Source organism: Ammodytes marinus (assembly GCF_949987685.1).
Source record: "Ammodytes marinus genome assembly, chromosome: 15".
Lineage (NCBI taxonomy): Eukaryota > Metazoa > Chordata > Actinopteri > Uranoscopiformes > Ammodytidae > Ammodytes > Ammodytes marinus.
In genome coordinates this window covers 16,146,566-16,165,089 of record NC_137219.1, presented here as the reverse complement: position 1 = coordinate 16,165,089, position 18,524 = coordinate 16,146,566, and the positions used below count along the sequence as shown (strand labels likewise).

Below are 18,524 nucleotides of genomic sequence, written 5' to 3'. Positions count from 1 at the left end.
GTCTTGATTACCCCCAGTGGGGGGTGGGGGGTGTTGTTAATTGCATTCTGCTTTACTCTGCATCCATGAACCAAGGCTAAGACTGAATAATTACGGGGACAAGTCTATAATGTCTGATTAATAAAGCAAATGTTTTTTATTAGCTTGCCTCTTGCCATCATGTATTTGAAAATCACGGTTGTTCTTTTGTTGATTAATTCAAACAAAAGAATTGAAAACACTGCGCCTCGGGCGGCAGCTTGCAGTGAGATGTGGCGGGTGAGGAAGTGGCTCAGGAGCATGCTAAAGCGCAGTTGCAGAGCTGGCTAGAGTGTCTTCAGTAGTGCAGTGCGGCTCGTTGTGCAGGTTTGCACTGTGAGTTTCTGGCACAGACTGCAATTTAGCAGGGCACCACTGTTATGCAACACTAGCTTAGCTGACCTATCGCCGTCCAAGTGACTGTATGAATTGATTAACTCGACGGCTTGATTAACTCGACGGCTTGACTGTACAATTGGACTGGAAGTGCACTGGGCTATGCACTGGACATGTGCCAACATAATTGACTGGAAATGGTTTACATGTACAACTTTGCTACGTTTTGGTTGTTGTGTGTTTGTGTCCTCAACAGGCCTCCACATGCAGAAGTGCACATTGAGAGAATACTTGCCATTTCTGACAAATGATGCTGACTGCTGAGGCACACCGGAGCATTCCCCTGAGTCCTTAGTTGGGGAATTAGGCTGCCCTCCAAGAAGTAGGGACAACGCAGTAAGCCAGGCCTCTCCAGGGACATGGCAGAGAATCCCTGTAGGTTTTGTGTGGAGGATAACAAGCCCTTCCTTTGTTGCAACACAACCCCCTCCCCTTCACTGCACTGGTCCTCATGTCAACTCAAGCTCTCTCACGTTGTCAACTCAAGCTCTCTCACGTTGTCCCTGCAAGCTGCAGCCCTTACCTTGTTAAATTGCTTACCTGGCAAGATTATATTCCCATTCCTCTGCCTCTATCCTTGCAAATCTAAAGGGGTTAATTACAACATTTTAGAGCACATCTTGTGGGCTAGAAACACAAGTAATGTGTGATGGCAGGTAGCATAGAAGCTATTTGGCCATGTGAGGGGATGTTAATCAAACTTTCACCTTGACTGTGGCCTTCCAGGATGCCTCTCTCACTGTGTTTTACTTTTTACTGTTTCCCATAAGTCTCCTTGCGCTCCTCTGTCACTGATATTAGTCTGGTCTGTGGGGAATCCGTGTAAAATTGAAATTCATCCCATTATGGCTGCCCCTATTAATCTGTGCAATCAAATTAGTTGATGTGCTGCTTTACCCTGATAGCTTCAGAGGTGTATTTATTGGCCAAGCAGCAGTAGGTCGATTGATGGATCAGTTTGACTGATGAAAATGAACTCCAAAAGATGTGCAGAGTGTCTTATGATAGATTTGATGGCATTCTCTAGGGCCTTTTTAAATAGCCTGTGGTCAATGCTGCTGCTGCAGTGAAGCTCATGTTTCGCATGTTTGCTCAGCAGGGTTCTAACCTTTCCCAAACGGACCAAATCTAACAACTGCTGCTGCTCCTCCATTACATCATCTCGCCACAACCCGTCCAGACAAGCCCGTCAAAATGAAGAACAAACCAAGTATTCCATTCTTAGAATACAATTTCAGCAACACATTGTGGGTTTCAAAGTCCCTGGGAGCTATCTTTCCCTTGCCTGCTGACAGTGTTTTCATCATTTTCCCTTTGAGGCTGTCACCTGATCTGAGCATTAAGTTAATGTGTCTGTGTTTTCTAGCAACAGTTTACAGTGTTGTTGTTGCTTGGGCATATAGGCAACGGTTGTCTCTTGGAACACCTGATTATCTCTGAGTGACAAATTAAAATATGCTTGACTTTGTTCTGGTAATGGTGGTCTAATCAGGATTCTTCCTTCATCGCCCTCTGCGATCGGCCTTGTTTGCTCCCCGCGTCATCGGGCACAGGATGTGATGGGACACTTTTGCCGTGGATGACTTCCAAACATCGCGGGTATCTGTCATATTGACACTTCTGCTGTGAGAATCTGTCAGGCTTTTGTCGACTGACCTTGCTGTACTGATACACTGTTGTAAACAAAGACCTAAGTGATCTCACCCTAGCCCTGTCCTTAGCCCAAACCCATTCACAGTTACGCTCATAAACACAAACTCATTCACTTTTTGCGGCTTGAAAATACAATACGGGTAATAAAGATTGGGAAACTAGACCTGCAATCAAGTTCCAGGATCTGGGAGCATAATGATCCAAGTCAATCTGTATGAGTTAAAAAACAAAGATTAAGCCTGCTAGCCTCCCCTTTAGCAGGTTATGCTACTTTCCAACCTAACATGACCGAAGTAGTTTGACCCAGAATGATCACACTCAGAGCCCTAAGCCCTTAATAGCGAGCTGGGAAAACGTTTTAACATTGATTAGTTTGTTTTCCTATACAATGGGGCAATGTGATTGGTATCCCAACAAAGATTTGTATATGCTTTTGGTCTCCAAGCATGATGATTATCAGCAATATTATTGACTGCCTCCCTTTTTATTCCCACTCCCTGGGCCACGGGAGTTAATGGCTGTATTGGCCTAGGCCCAGCTAGGACCGGTGCTGGGCAAGTGACCAATTCTTCCTGAATGCCACACACATGTGCACAGCATGGTTGTCTGGCATGTAGTGTGTGTGTGATGATCACTGGATGCCTTCCAGCCTGGAGCATGCCAAACACTCTAACATCATATCTCCGGCACCAGCTTTCACAGAATCAAAATATTGATCTAATTGACATGTTGATATACTGATGATGACCCACTCCATGTTATCCCCATTCAAACCTTTCTACAGCCGCACTGCCCTGCTGCTACCGGCGGTGATGCGACATTGATCCAGTGGAGCAGTCACACTGAATCTGAACATGCTAGGATGTGTGAGCAGCCCCGCAGCCTTTACTCTGATTTGTTTTGCTCGGGAGCGCCTGTGATCTGAAAATGAACTAATAGCAGGGTAGGAAGTGTTTGCCCCCGCACCCCCCTCCCTGGCTCAGCCCCATCCCCCTCGCCTCTGGCACGTGGAGAAGCTGAATTATAGACAGCGAGCACACTATTCACTCAGCCCCCTTTTTCTTGCATCAACACTGTTAATTATGCTGCTGCTACTTTTGCATCCCTTCTATTTTAATCCTCCACTGATGGAAACTGCTTCATCCCAACACACACACTTGAGCACTCAAAAAGGGTGTGTGCCAGCCCCATGCTGTGAGCTGAGAACATTTGTTTGGTAGCACATAGGTTCACGGCTTTAGAGGAAACAGAGTGCCCCCATAAACGCCTCTCTGCCCCCAGCCCACACTGCCTTGACACACACAAGACACAAGACACACCGCTGGGAAATGCTCTCACTGCATTGGGGGTTCATCTAAGTGGCCAGCAAGGCAACATTTTGGCAACACTCAAAAATGATTACAATGTAACAAATGGTAATATTCCAATGTAATATAACCATAGACCTACAGCTGTTAAAGTCAAATGCATGACTGCCAAGCGGGAGTCGCCTTTCAGCCTCTTATAGGATCCATCAGTGGAAACAGTTGGTGAAATAAACTTTCCAAGAGCTTGGAGATAGTTTTGAAATTCAAAACTTTCTCTCTCAGATGTCACAGTGAAACATTCCCACATAAATCACAGATCTTTTCCCCTTGGAGGAAAGGGTGCAGTAGGTTGCCAGGTAAAGGTGAGCTGCAGCTCGGTACGGTGGTGGGCCTTTGTGGAAATGGTTATCAGCATGTCTTTCCTTTGTGGAGCACGATCGAAGCGGAATTATCAAATTTCACAACGTGTTCTTTAAGTCTAGTCCTGTCTTTTTCGTTATGCCATCTGATATCAATCTGTTTGCCTTTTCAGTGAACCTCAACAGGCTGTTTTTCCTGATGTGTTGAAATTCCACTGACAAGTGAACTGATTAGCCCATATTCTGCAACAAATTAGCTAGCCAAATTCAGATCCCAACAAAGCTTTGTATGCTTTTGGTCTCCAAGCATGCTCTAAAACTAGCTAGTGAAAGTACTTTGTATTTAACCTACAAAGCCCTGCCCCTTGCCTAAAATATAAACTGAGAGGGCTTTTACAGATTTTAGATTGTAGTATACTTGGTTATTGCCCAAATGACAATGTGAGTGCGCTTACCACTTGCAGGTGAGAGCCCTGTCTGGCAGTCAACCGTGTCAACTTTGGGCTGTATCATCAGCTTCTGGCACGATGCCACCACTCCTGGCAAAGTTTTCTACATTTATCATTATGGTGCTCCATCAATCTAGTGCCACTTACACACTGTGAAAAATCAACATGTTTCTTTCCTATTTATATGAGACTGCTCTAACAAGTGATTTCCTCATCCAGGGGAATCACACAAGATCTAACTACATTTCGACACACACACCACTGTTAATGCTATGACTACACCTTGCTACTAGCTTATACTACTTTCCTATTAAACCCTATAAGTATACATATTAAAATGTAGTATTCTTAGCACGGCTGTTAATTTTCACTGGGTACAACACATTTTGCACAAAGAGATATGGCAGTGAGAGCAGGTGTAAGTTTGAGAAGAGCAAAGTTTATGGTTAAGCCTGAAACACAGCTGCAGAGTTAAATTGCCCTGACAAGACAGCCATGTTTATTTGCAATGCATTCACTGTTTTTTGTATTGTTCATTAATATTACATCGGGCAGATGCTTTTGTTCTGGGCGTTCCTAATTGGACAGCAACCATCACTTGCATCGCGCGTGCTTTACAAGAAAAGGGTATTTTAGCTTGAGACAGGTGTTGCAGAAATAGCATCTCTATGAGCTGAACAGAGGACGTAACAGTGTTGTCTTTGGGGTTTTTGCGGAAACAAAATCTGAATGCTTTGTCTCATTTAAATAAAGCTATCGTCATGTCATTACCCAGAGTTCATTGTTGTTAGATAAGCCAAATGGACTGGTTTGTGATCTTGAAACAATCTGTAAAAATCTGGTGTTTCATTCTCAGGGTTTCGCTCCAACGTGTATGCGTGTGTGCTAGAGCCTTTGTCTCTGTGTGTACCTGTCCATGTGTGTCAGGAGCTCACTGTCCCTCTAATGGAGTCTTAGGGTTGGGGGCGGGCAGAGAAGGAACGAAGAAAGTGCAGCCTAGAGCAGACTTCCACTTTTAGACCTTAGCTCCCGACTGCTGCAGTTCAGCAGCCAGGCAGCCACCTCATTAGAATTTTCTACATTCCTCGTCAGGCAGCAGCACACTGCTTCTCTTCTCTTTTATTTTGTACAACTTCTAAAAGCTGACGAGCTTGAATCTGAACCCTCTCAATAAAAACGAGTTATGTAACCTCACATCCAATATGAGGCACCGAACCAACTCTGTATGGGTCTCTGGAGGTTAATACTATGGATCATGAAGTTGTAAAACGTATGCTGATTATTGCTTTACACACTTTAAATCAAACATATCTACCTGTTTAAGATTGTGGACTTTTCTCATCTTTTTGTTTTGACTGGGTAGCTCATAGATCAGTGTATAAGAATTAGTAGTAGTAACCCCTTTTTAACGCTGAACAAGTGGACCACCTAAGCTGTTAGCAGTGCAATTATACTTTCCCTTTTTTTTTTTTAGGTAAATGGCCCTCTAGGAGTTGAACAAAGGCTTACATTGTCAGACACCTGGCTCACCCTGACTATGACATTGGGATCATAGGAATGGGTTTACCATTGCTAACTCTGAACTATGTCAAGTGTTTGAAGTGGCTATTTATCCTGCCGTCTCTTCCCACGTAAAGTGAGAAACCACGGTGGAGTACTTTGTGGATAAGAAGGGCGGAAGGATCGAGGACACCCTGCTGGAGATAATAGCAATGAATATATTCTGGCGCTCCTCCAGAGCTGTCTTCTCGTATAAGGCCGTGAGTGAGATTCACTTTGCCAGTGGTTAGCTATGCCCATTACTCACTGAACTGTGCTGCAGTGATAGCGAGGGGGGCCCGGAGTTAGGGCAGAGCAGCAGTACATCACAGAACAATGGCGATGATGAGTGTCCATACACTGCCACCGGTTTCTTTTGCTCCGACTACACGTGGTGTTTGCATTGCATGTGAGGTCGGCTGAACAATTTGTCGGTTCAGTCCCCGTGCTGTAGTCGCCCTCCACTTCATCCTATGATAAAAGACAAGACTGTAGTTGTATTGTCACGACAGAGTTGAAATGTTTTAAAACAGACTACTACCACTTGGGCTGTCAGCGTTGTGATTCTCTCAAAGAGTTTGCCTGAACATGCCCTACTGCACCCCCGCCCCCTCCCCTCCCCTCACCACAGACATTCATCACTTCCTCCACTGGAATTGGTGGAATTCCAGGATCCTCTGCTCGCGGTTGGGTGACGCTAGTATCGTTTGTCTGCCAGCAGGCCTGCCTGTTTTTCTCCAAAGGTGTCAGCTCTTCAGGTTTGCTCAATCAGACGGGCAGGTTTGTGCCTGGTTGTGAGCCAGATGCACGCACAGGAGGAGAAAGAGCAGACAGAAAAACAGTGAAAAAATCTAATAAAAGGGCAATGGAGAGAGGGGAGTGTTGGAGATGCTTTGTTACTTCCTGTGCATCTGTTGTGCCTGTGGTGGTTGGGCGCTAGACCTTAGTGGATGTGATGATGAAAATGGAAGTGTGCAGTGCAAGAGTCAGTGGAAGTTTAAAACAAAATTTCAGTCTGCACAGCGGAAGAGTTTAAGTTTTACTGTAGATGATTTGATTTTCATTGTAGTTCCTCTTACATACGATAACGACACCAAAATAAATTCCCATGTTTCTTCCGCAAATCTCAGTCATCTATCTTCTAAAAGCTTACAATCAATCTCACACTCACATTAGATCATTTTCTGCGTTTTGTTGTAGGCCCCTGTTGCTGTTTTCCTTTCCATTCTCCGGCCTTCCTCTGCCCATCGTGAATGAGTCCTTCTAGTTCTTTAATGCTTCTGTTTCTCTTGTTTTCAAATTTGAGTCCACTGTTTACTTCATCCCTATCTCTACAGTTCCCCATTGCGTCTCATTAATTTGCTTTTCCTGGCCAGGCCTCATACACACAGCTATAGTGAGGTTCCCGTGCCAGGCAGTTTTCAAAGACACTATGTTGGAATGGGGCCTCAGTCTTACCCAAGCCAGGACAGAGGGATCTTTGTGCCTGCTGCCCAACAGCCCAGTCCGCCCTTAGAGCGGGGAAAAGATTAGGAGACAGGGAGAGCCATTGGGCTTGATGGTAGGGTGCCTGTTTGAAAGCCAGTGGTGTCAGCCAAACAGCCCCTTAGCCCCATTGAAGTACGCCGTAATTACAAGCTTGTAGGGCAATCCTTTGGCTCCTTTGTCTCGCCTATGGAGACACTTGCCCAGTCTACTGGGAAACTTCATTCCCTCTGTTTTGGAGACCAACAAACAATAGTCTTTTAACTCCAGCATGTTGCCTTTTCTCTCTGGGACGCACCAGATATAGCCACGCCAGCTCAGCAGCAGCAAGTCCCCCTCCAGGGAGCCCTGGCTTTGAGAATGTCTAAGAGTAAGAAGAACCCCATACTGTGTCTTTATAGTGACTCAGGACTTTTAAATTGCTCTGACTTTAGTGAGTCAGATGTAAAAGGCTCAGACCCTAAGTTCTTGTTTCTGATTGATCACACTACAGTAATCATCTGTTCTACTGACTGACTGTGTGTTGCCTGTCTTCCCCTTGTGTGTGTGTGTGTGTGTGTGTGTGCGTGTGCACGTTTTTGTGTTGTCAGAAGACCCTTGAGGGCCCACTGTCTGAGTCACATATAACACATGCAGGCTGATTCGTCATAGGGGCATGTCACTCTTATCAGAGTGCAGTCCTCTGTGTCTAGACTCGTCCTTACGACCAGAACAACTCATTCTAGCACCTCAGAGGTGTACCATGATAACACCAGCCTTTTCATCAGAACCTGTACCACCGCCGTGCTCGACTCTAAGGGCCTAACAGACCAGCTGGGAGGTCAGAGCCCCAATTACAGACGGTTAACGTCACGAGAACTCAAAACTTCAAATGACATTATTACATGATAAGTTATCTCAACAAGAGATAATTAGTTGGCTCAAATGCAGGCAGTTTTCCTTCAAACTAAACGGTATTAGTTGGCTTCAAAATTCCAAAATCTAATGAAGACAGTTAGCCTTGAAAATGTGAGTTTTCCTTAGTTTTTAAATGTTTACAGTGTTGTGTGCAATCCTTCTGTTCTTCTGTCTGTCCCTGTGGACACTAAGCAGCATAAGGGAATAAGGCCCCCAACACTCTGGGACAAGACCTGCACTTTAGCTCACATTCCCTGACTATTTTCACTCTTATTCATGTCACAGAAATGAGGGTGTTAGTGGGACATGAATGATTTTATATTTTTAATTACTTAATGAGTTTAAAAAAAAGAAGAATTAATCTGCTCTTAGCACTTACTCTAAGCACATGGCCCAAATAATAGCTGCCCATTCATTAGAGTGATGAATAGTCTGGAATCTTCCTTATGTGACAGATGAAAGATCACAGTGGCGATATTTTCTTTCATCTATTTCATCGTTCGTATTTAAATTTTTCTTCTGGCTGAAGATTTCCTATGATGTAACCGTGAAGCTGTTATGTCCCTGGCTTTGAATCTGAAAATTGCCCTGTCTATTTCATCTGATCGTCTTTTCCTCTGATCAGTTTACTATCAGACTGTTATAGGCTCCGTATGAAACCCTCTATAATGTATTTCTTGTTTGAGGATCCCCTTCATATCATACCGTTCTATACTGTTGGACTAAAACAGGAATTATGCCTTTAAGTCTTATGCTGCTTGCTTTTGCTCAATATTGGTGTATAAGAAGCTGCATAGTGTGCAGGCTCCGATGTTTATTGTGGGGAAAAAAGGCTCTGTTTTGAAGAGAGGCTGACTGGGGAATGCATTGCCTCAGGCTCTCTGAAAGCTGAATCATCTCCAGAGCCTTGGGATTTTACAATTGCACTCTTTTCCTCATTTGTAAATCAATGTTGATAACTATTAAACAAACTGCATTGTCTTGGGAACACTTGACCAATCTCTCAGTTGACTGTGCCACCTTGGTAATGTTTTTGATATTCTTAAATCTTCACACAGTTTTCCATTTGTTTGACATATAAAACATTCCAGCTTTTGCATACTTTTATTATTCAAATCAATGGTGAGTGTCTTCTTTCTACATAAGAAATAACTTTACCTGTAAGTTAGTGTTTTTGTCTTTGTTTGTATGTCGTTGGCCCAGATGTTGGGTTGCGGTGTTAAGGTGGCTGTGCCATAGGCCCAGCACAGTGTGCACTGATTGCTACAAGTGGCTAATGTGATCACAGCGACAGTCGGGCAGGGCTGACTGAGAGTGGAGCCTTAATCTCAGCAAGTGTCTCACTGCCAAATTGGCTCGATTTGTCAGGCAGAGGCTCATCACTCACTTCTCAGATGACTTTCAAAGGGCCTCTTTCCTCTTTTGATATGCAGCTTGAGATATATGATTGAGAAAAACTGCAGCTCGGCATTATAGTTCACCAGTTGGCTACTAAAAGTGCATGGGAAGAGATGTCAGACAAGACAGAAGCTAACAGCAACAGAATTTAGGTTTAGATGTCATCTGTAGAGAAATCATTTTATTTATAGGACCAGGTGATTTTTCTCTAACCTTCTATTTTTTTCTTCATTATGGCACAGGCCCGAGCAGCTTTATTAAATGGGCATCTAAGTCACTTTTACCGTTCCCTTTGGATAAATTAACTTATTAGGAGTATTGCATCATTTTGCTCAGACCTTCAAGAAAAAAAATGACACGCATTGTTGAACTAATTTTGATTTTGACAGAGATTTCATGTTCCCCCCCCCCTATGCTTATTCTGAAATTGGTTTGAAATTAGGCCCTCTTATCTGAAATTGAAGATGTCAGTGACTTTTCACTGGCTCATAAAAATCCGTCCGGGAAAAATAACATCCTTATTCTGTTCTGCAGACAGTTTGGTGGTTTCCTCACGTTGTACAGAGAGGAAACATTTGCATATTTGTAAAGATGTCCTCACACATTTCCAATAGCAAAAGGTTACATGAAAGATGCCCTGTTAAATGAAGACATAGTTTGTTTACTAGATGCCATAACACCCTACTGGTATTGAGCTGTTTCTGCACTGTATACTCACAGATTTTTTCTTTTCTTTTCAGGATTGCATGGGTGGACTAAGAAAAATGCCAAGTGGAAGTGTTGATGCAGTTAAGGAAGCAGTATGCAAGCTTGAGTGCTGAAGAGGTGGGGTTACCCCTACCTTTTTTTCTGCCTCTTCACTTGTTGATCCAGGCAATCAACCTGCTCATGAGGTCAGGGAGCAGTATCCCATCCCAGAGGCAGCCATGTCTCCCTGCTAAGTGCCTTTAGCCTTTGGCACTGGTGTCATGACCAGCCTGAAGCACCCACCCATGGAGCGCAGCGTTGGGGGTACCATCCCCGCCACTGATGAGTTTTACACCCGCCACCTCCGTTTGGTAAATGGAGGGGTTGTGCCAACCCGCACGGACAGTGTCCATTCAGGAGTGCCTAAAATGGGTGTACGGGCTCGGGTGGCTGAGTGGCCTCCAAGAAAAGACATGGCAGGGGCTATGTGGCTATCAACTACGGAGCCTGAGAACTCTGGTGTGCCCCCGACTGGAAAAAGTCACATTAGGCTAGGCTCTATAATGAGCCCTCAGGACTCGTCAATGCTACGTAACATCCACAACACTTTAAAGAATCGAACCCAGGCCCAGGCTAACAACTACAGTTCGGACACCCGTTACCTAGCACCTGGAGACTACCGAGGTCCTGCATACAGAAACCCACGACAGAGGCGCATCCGTCAGCGCAGCAACAGTGACATGACTATCAGTGAGATGGAAGCTAGTGGAGACAGCGGAGAGGACTGGGGTTCACCAACAGGTGCCAAATGGTCCCCTCTTCATCGTGAATATGGTAGCACCTCCTCAATAGATCAACACGGAGCATCTGGAGAGAGCTTCTTTGAAATGCTTAAGGGCTATCAAGGGGACAAAGTTGACCAGCGTAGCCCTGCTCCAGAGAAACTGGAGGACATGCTGAATGTTGGGACCAAGCAGGCCTCCATTGAACTTCTGGAGGACGTCTTGGACAGCCAGCCTCCTAAAGCTAAGGACCGAGATAAGCCACCGAAGAGACGAACTAAATCTGAAACGGGGGGCGAGTCTATATTCCGTAAACTTCGGAACGTGCGGGGAGAGTCGGACTCACTTAGGGCGGGGTCTGACGCAGAGGACGGCCGTACAGAAGACATGGGCCCCCCTCTCAAGCCCTGGGTGTGTCAGAAAGGCTTTGCCCACTACGATGTTCAAAGCTTGCTGTTTGACCTCAATGAAATTATTCAGTTAAGACAGACTGCAGCAGTCAAGAGAAAAAACACCACCACGGGGGCATCTGCTGCTGCCGTAGCCTCGGCTACCTCCACCCTCTCGTCCACACACAGCCTGCCTTACAGCTCCCCAAGTGGCAGCCAGGAAGAGCTCAGTTCAAGGGATAGCCCAGGTCTGGACGCAGGGGATGAACAGAGCAATGAAATGCTGCTAAGTTGTCCCTGCTTCCGCAACGAGATAGGTGCTGACGGCAATGGGAGGCACAGATTGGGAGGAGGTGGGCCAGGGTATAATGGGCTTTTGGTTGGTGGCAGTTCAAGTAACAGTGGCTCGGGGACGTTGAGTGGGGAAGGAAACTTGTATGAAACATCTGTGAGCACACACTGCACAAATGCTGGCGTAGCAGTGCTGGAGGGACCAAAGGAAGGCCCCAGCACACTCAGCGAAAAGGGGAAACAATACATTGTGGAGCATGTGGACCTGGGAGCCTACTACTATAGGAAGTTCTTCTACCTTAGGGGTAAGATTCATCTACATGCTTTCAATACATGTACTTACAGTATAAGCATGTGTTGTTTCAAGCAGATGTTTTTTTTTTAATTGTTGACCCTTTTAATACCCATTTCTGCACCTCAGATCACTGGAACTACTTTGGGATGGACGAGGCTCTGGGTCCAGTGGCAGTGAGCTTGCGCAGGGAGAAGCTAGAGGAGGACAAGGAGCATGGCCAGCAGTATACCTACCGCCTCATCTTCAGAACCAGCGAGGTCAGTCATAGTGTCCTATCATTCCTAACCCTCAACCTCAGCACCACATCACATCAATCCTTCCTGCTGTTGTGGCGTCAACCTCACAGACCCCTGCAAAATAAATTAATTTGGTTGAATGTTAGGAAAGGGATTAATTATTTTGGCTTTATTGTGTTCTTTGACAGTCAGACATGCATGCTTTGATCTTTTATCCTGTGTGTCTGTATTAAAAGGTGTGTGTGTGTGTGTGTGTGTGTGTGTGTGTGTGTGTGTGTGTGTGTGTGTGTGTGTGTGTGTGTGTGTGTGTGTGTGTGTGTGTGTGTGTGTGTGTGTGTGTGTGTGTGTGTGTGTGTGTGTGTGTGTGTGTGTGTGTGTGTGTGTGTGTGTGTGTGTGTGTGTGTGTGTGTGTGTGTGTGTGTGTGTGTGTGTGTGTATAGCTGAATAACTACAATGCCCGTTACATACCAGGACGAGCAGCTCGAGGTAAAACCAGTCTCAGTCGTTGTTTCTTATTATGCAACGAGCCCTTGGGCTACTCAGCTGTCTACCAATATTAGCAATGTGTGTGAAGAAACTAGAGGAAGTGAACGCTTCTTCCAGCCTGCAAGGCCTGTCAGTGCCCCACAACCTCAAAGCACTGCGTGGATAGCTTTACTTCTCTGTTTCAGTCTAAATAGTCATATTTGGTCGCAATGTTGGCTCCCAGCCTACTGTGTTTGGTTTTTAAACTTTGGGTTATAAGGGTTTATTATATTGAAGTACATTCCCAGACAGAGGGGAAATAAAGCTGCCCGAAGCTATTTGTTGTTGACGGAAGTAGGACAGGTGCATGTGATTAAACCCCGGCATTTTAAAACTGAAGTACCACAGGACCCCCGCCCTCCAATCCTACCTTCTAAACATTAAGGAACACAGGTCCATTGTAAACACAGGCCCTACACAGCCTGAAGCCTGTAGGAGAGAAAATATTGGTCCGTTCCAGCTGCTTATGATAGCAGAGTGATTGAGTTTACTCCCAGAGCCCAGCACAATGCAGACTTTGTGTACACAGAATGTTAGGACAAGCCCTCCCACCTTTTCTTCCTCAGTTCCACTTTCTTTCATCCATGGCCTTGAGTGGTAATTGTCTTGTTTTTTTTACGTCAGCTTTTTTAAGGGTACAATACGAGGATGTTATTACTATAAAAGTCACAGAGACTCATATCTTCTACCGGGCAGGTTTTGCTATCAGTATGTTCAACCTTCAAGATAAAGTTCAAAGCACATCGAGGGTTCCATTCGTTCTCTTCTCACACTCCCATACTCACTCTCCATAATCTCTGTCCATTCAGCTGACAACTCTGCGAGGTTCTATCCTGGAGGATGCAGTGCCTTCCACCTCAAAGCACGGCACCACACGGGGGCTGCCCATCAAGGAAGTACTGGAGTACCTTCTCCCTGAGATGGATCTGCCCTGCCTCAGACTGGCCCTCAACACACCAAAAGTCACTGAGCAGCTGATGAAACTGGATGAACAAGGGGTAGGAACATAAACCATTCAAACTTATTTTAAAGAATCCCAACTTTTTGAAGCGACGTACGATCTCTTTCCTAAAAATGTGTGCAGAAATTGAATTTGGGACTTTGTTCAAACATGAACCTTTGATAAAACATGGTGTCTGCTTCCTTGCTGTTCCCCAGCTCAGTTTTCAGGTGAAGGTGGGGGTGATGTACTGCAGAGCGGGCCAGAGCACCGAGGAGGAGATGTACAACAACGAGATGGCTGGACCCGCCCTGGAAGAGTTTCTGCAACTGTTGGGGGAGAAAGTTCGCCTCAAGGGCTTCACCAAGTACAGAGCCCAGCTGGACACCAAAAGTAACAACTCCCAAACACACTTCTACTTCACAGACAAACAAGACTGTTGTATCCATTACTGACCATGGTTGTGATTAAACGTTAAAGCAACTATCTATTGTAGCTGACTTGTTTATAGACTGTAGATTTTATTCGTCTTTTGCTGCAAAGCTCATGGCTTCAACCTTTCATTTCTACAGCCCTGCTGGTTTTATTTTAGTTTCAACATTGAGAGAACAATAACCTCATGGGGGTTTCCCCTTCTTGATATTACACTCTTTATTACCTGTACTTTGCTCCTTTAGCTTGCTATTGGTCAAATATTTCCTTTCATTGGGCCTTATTTGCGTTGTACTCGTAACACTTTCACTTTTCTTATCTGTTCTCCTCATCTCTATTCTCTAGATCCGTCTATCTGGGTTATTCACTACTAATGAGTGAATAGTTGTATCAAAACATAGATTTGGTGATTGTATTAAACAGTTCATAACATCTGTTTTGTGGCCTCATTGTCCAAGATGGAACATTAAAATATAATCCAATTATTTAAACATTTAGACACTGTCCATTGTTCTGGTAATTGTACCATCACCCCCAAAAATGCAAAGGGCTCCACTTACAAGATGACACTTGAGTTAACATTGGATTTAGCCTTGGTTTTGAAAGTCATCTCATCCAGGCTGACATTGATCCGCAGTCCCCTATTGTCTAGTCGTTGGTGAAATTGCATCCTGTCTTGCCCAGAAAACACTTGGCACACAAAATACACGTGTGAGAAGAGATAAATGTCACAAATGATACAATGGGTCTTAACAATGTATTGCTATTTTTTCTTGCAGCGGATTCAACAGGTACTCACTCCCTATACACAACTTACAAGGACTATGAGATCATGTTCCACGTGTCCACTCTGCTGCCTTATACACCCAACAACAAGCAACAGGTAAAGACAGAGATCCAAGTCTTTGTGGCATAGCATTAGATGTGTATCAGGAAACTAAAGATTCTTTGTACGGAAACCGGCTTTGATCTTAGAGTTCTTGTTATGACGAGTGTCATATTTTGATTCACATTCAACTTTAATTTTTCTTGTCATTAAATTGTATGCTTGGTATGATTTTGCTTCCATTATAAAAGTCTCAAACTTCTCTAATCAAGCCTTTGTTGTTGTCCAATGACTAGTTGCTAAGGAAACGCCACATAGGGAACGACATAGTGACCATCGTATTCCAGGAGCCCGGAGCCTACCCCTTCACCCCCAAGGCTGTTCGCTCTCACTTTCAACATGTCTTCATCATCGTGCGGGTACACGATCCCTGCTCTGACAACACATGCTACAGGTGGGTTGACCAGCACAGATAACACAGCAAAAATAATAGCTTACTCAATCGCTGAAGTAATGAACTACCCGTTGAGCTGAGAAGGTATGCAGTAATGTGTAAGATCACTAGTTTGTCAAAGACAGGAAGGAAGGAAAAAGCAAAGTGTTGGAGTTTGGGGCGTGTGTGCTGAACAAAACCTCGTCCTGAATATGTATGGTTTTTCTGTACAGTTGCACACTCTACAAATAACGTTTGAAACTGTGACTGAGTCTAAGGTTAAGCTTGAATAATGTGAATATAAATGATTGTATCTAGAGACCAAGGAGACTCATTACAATTTTAATTAGGCCCGACTGGCCAAACCCAGAAGCAATGTGGAAGGAAAAATCTGGTTTTCACTTTCCCGTCTCAGTGCAGAACTGGACCCATTTTTATGGGACCCTTAAAAGCTCCACACCACTTACGGTGCTACCAGCGGTGTTGTTTTTACGCAGGTAGCTACAGTAGCATTAAGACAAAAGCATTGACTGGAAGGCATGGGTCAAACTTGAAAGCCCATTGACTGTCCTGTGGCCGTCCTGTCTCCTTGTATCTCTGCACAAGTATACAGTGTACAGAATAGATGAGCCCTACAGAAGCATTCTAACTGATGGTAGGTCTCCTCTGCTGGCTGATTCTCATGACGATTCAACTGCAACGCTGAGATGTTCACACTTATGCATCGTTAACCCCGGCACACACACACACTTTCTGTGCTCTGCATATACACAGACATTATCCACACATAGTTGCACCCTCTCACTCTCCTACTCCCATTTCTCCTTTTTACTTCTTTCAAATGCTCACTTGCACACAGCTCCACACACATGTACACACTTTTTTCCCCCTCGTGCACACGTAATTCACTCAAAGGCTCACTCTTCCCTCGCACACATATAATGCAAGCATCTCCCCCCCTTCCTCTGCCTGCTCGCCACTTTGCCTTTGGGCAGTGTGAGACGGAATGGTCTGAAGGAGTTAGCGCCATGCACATGAAGTGCTCTCTTCAGCAGGACATGCATGTGAGCGGGGAGGATTGTTGAGAACAGAGTCCCCTCACAGCTCACAGAGTCCATCTCAGGAGCGGACGGGTGAGGCCAGGCTTGTGTCTCTCAGCTCACACCAGCTCCAAAATTTGGGCTAATTTATTTCAAGCCCTCCTTTCTTCTCTCTGGCAAGTGCGTTTTTTTTGTGTGTGTTTTTTTTGTTTTGGGACCAGCTACTCCTTCCACATCGACTGGTGGACACCTTCAGGGGGCATTATTTATTTTACACTCTGGGAAAAGAGATAGGAGAACGGTTGAAATGCTGGTTCTCCTGGTTTGCCTTATGGAAGAAATGGAGAGGCGCAGGACACCGAATCCTTGAAGACAATCTAACTACCCCACCCAGAGACAATCTCACACTTCGTGCCTTTGGCTTCTACTCATATTCCCTGGATCGAGGGCACCACATGTTAAGACTTCACTCCTGACAGTTTGTCACAAGTCCATGGATTGCTTTTCCCTGATGGTTTGGAAGATGGTCTGGGCACGGACAAGGGAACACAATCAACAAGGATTTGCTACACCATACTGAGCTGTATGCCTTCGGATTGTAGCTTTAGAACAGAATCGAGTCATCGTCGACCCTGGAAATGTTTTTATCACCTTGCATTGAATCCATCAAAGATACAGGATATTGAGCAGTCATACAATGAAGAGCATGGTTGCCTTTTGGTGAAACAAGGAGGTATGTTAGTTGTGTTTGTGTTTGACTTTGCTACTCACTGGACACCAAGCTCTGTGGATTTCAGCTGATTATGAGTCACATATTTTCAAACTAAGACATGCACACATCACTTGTCACACATACCAGCTTTAAACTTGATTTCACACAGAGATTTCACTGTTTTCATTTGTCATAATTTCATAAGACTTTGTATTTATATCTTGCATAAAACCATGGCAATGATGGAGTGTATTTTTTCCCTCTAATCTCTATTATTAAATAATTTGTTATGATTTGTTGGATCATCCAGTTACTAAAAGCCTGTTGTTGCCTGCTGCTGAAATTTGGATAATGCTCAGGTCATATTGAGCCAGAGCAGAGCATTAGAAGAATAAGTGGCCTGTGGCCAGCGGGATGCTAATCTGCTGCTTTCAACCGCTGCCTCAAAGTAACACTGGGTCAGCAAAGCAGATTGCATAACTAGACCTTTGTTTAGGGAATGTTGGCTGTTATGGCTTGTTAGCTTTAGCCGTAGCATTCATTCTTCATACCACGATGTGGCATAGTGTGAGCACAGAGAGCTTACTTGTCAACTGCAATTGGATGTAGTATTTATACGCTGGGTTTAGTGAGGCATGGTTTGCAACATTTCTGCTAAAGGCAATGGCAATGCTACTGGCTGTGTTATCTGTTTAATGGACTGGATGGATACTTGTCAGGACTGTCACATCGGCTCATCCGACACAATTTCTTGCTTTTCACGCATTCATGTGCTTTAAGTACATATGCTGCTGAGTGTATTTATATATGCACTAATAGCCTCCATATAACCTTCATGCGTAACAGTTTAAATTACACAGCCAGAGTGGGTTTAAACGTACACTGACAATCAGAGCATGACTTCCCAAATGGTAAATACTAGGGGTGGGAATCTCTTGGCACCTTTCGATTCGATTCCGATTCAGAGGTCAACGATTCAATTCAAAATCGATTTTCAATGCATCTCAATGCAAAACATTTTTTATGTACATACCCATGTGTGCATTTCAAAAATATATTTAAATGCACATCTGAGTTTGCTACTCGGAGTTTGCTAATCACTTCCTACTTTTGTGATGATCATTAAAGACAATCAACAGATGAATTGCCTTCTCTAATATTGTATTAAGAGAAAAGCTTTTCTTGTCACAAATATGACTTTCTATGAACAGTGCAATAATCAATGCAGCTTGCATTTCAACACAATATGGAAGTATGTAAAAACTAAACCGATTCAGTTTTATTTTATTTCTAATCTCGTAAATCATGTTTCTATAGGATTTCTATTCTATTATCTATTATTTTCTATGTCATTTCAACACATTGTACAAAAAGTATGGCTTGGAATTCAGCTCTCATACAAAAACGTAAACAGAGATAAAGCCGGTGCAGGTCA

At 44.3% G+C, this 18,524-nt stretch overlaps 1 protein-coding gene across 5 annotated transcripts in view; it reads left to right on the top strand.

Moving 5' to 3' along the window:
• LOC307261331 (signal-induced proliferation-associated 1-like protein 1) overlaps positions 1–18,524 on the top strand; it is a 36,123-nt gene that overhangs the window by 5,114 nt on the left and 12,485 nt on the right. For all 5 annotated transcript variants that reach the window (XM_080041840.1, XM_080041841.1, XM_080041839.1 and 2 more), the window contains exons 2-7: positions 10,242–11,955; positions 12,072–12,202; positions 13,516–13,704; positions 13,865–14,039; positions 14,858–14,961; positions 15,201–15,358. In XM_080041840.1, the coding sequence (XP_079897966.1) occupies positions 10,470–11,955; positions 12,072–12,202; positions 13,516–13,704; positions 13,865–14,039; positions 14,858–14,961; positions 15,201–15,358 (2,243 nt within the window). In that variant the 5' untranslated portion in view covers positions 10,242–10,469. The remainder of the gene's footprint in view (positions 1–10,241; positions 11,956–12,071; positions 12,203–13,515; positions 13,705–13,864; positions 14,040–14,857; positions 14,962–15,200; positions 15,359–18,524) is intronic.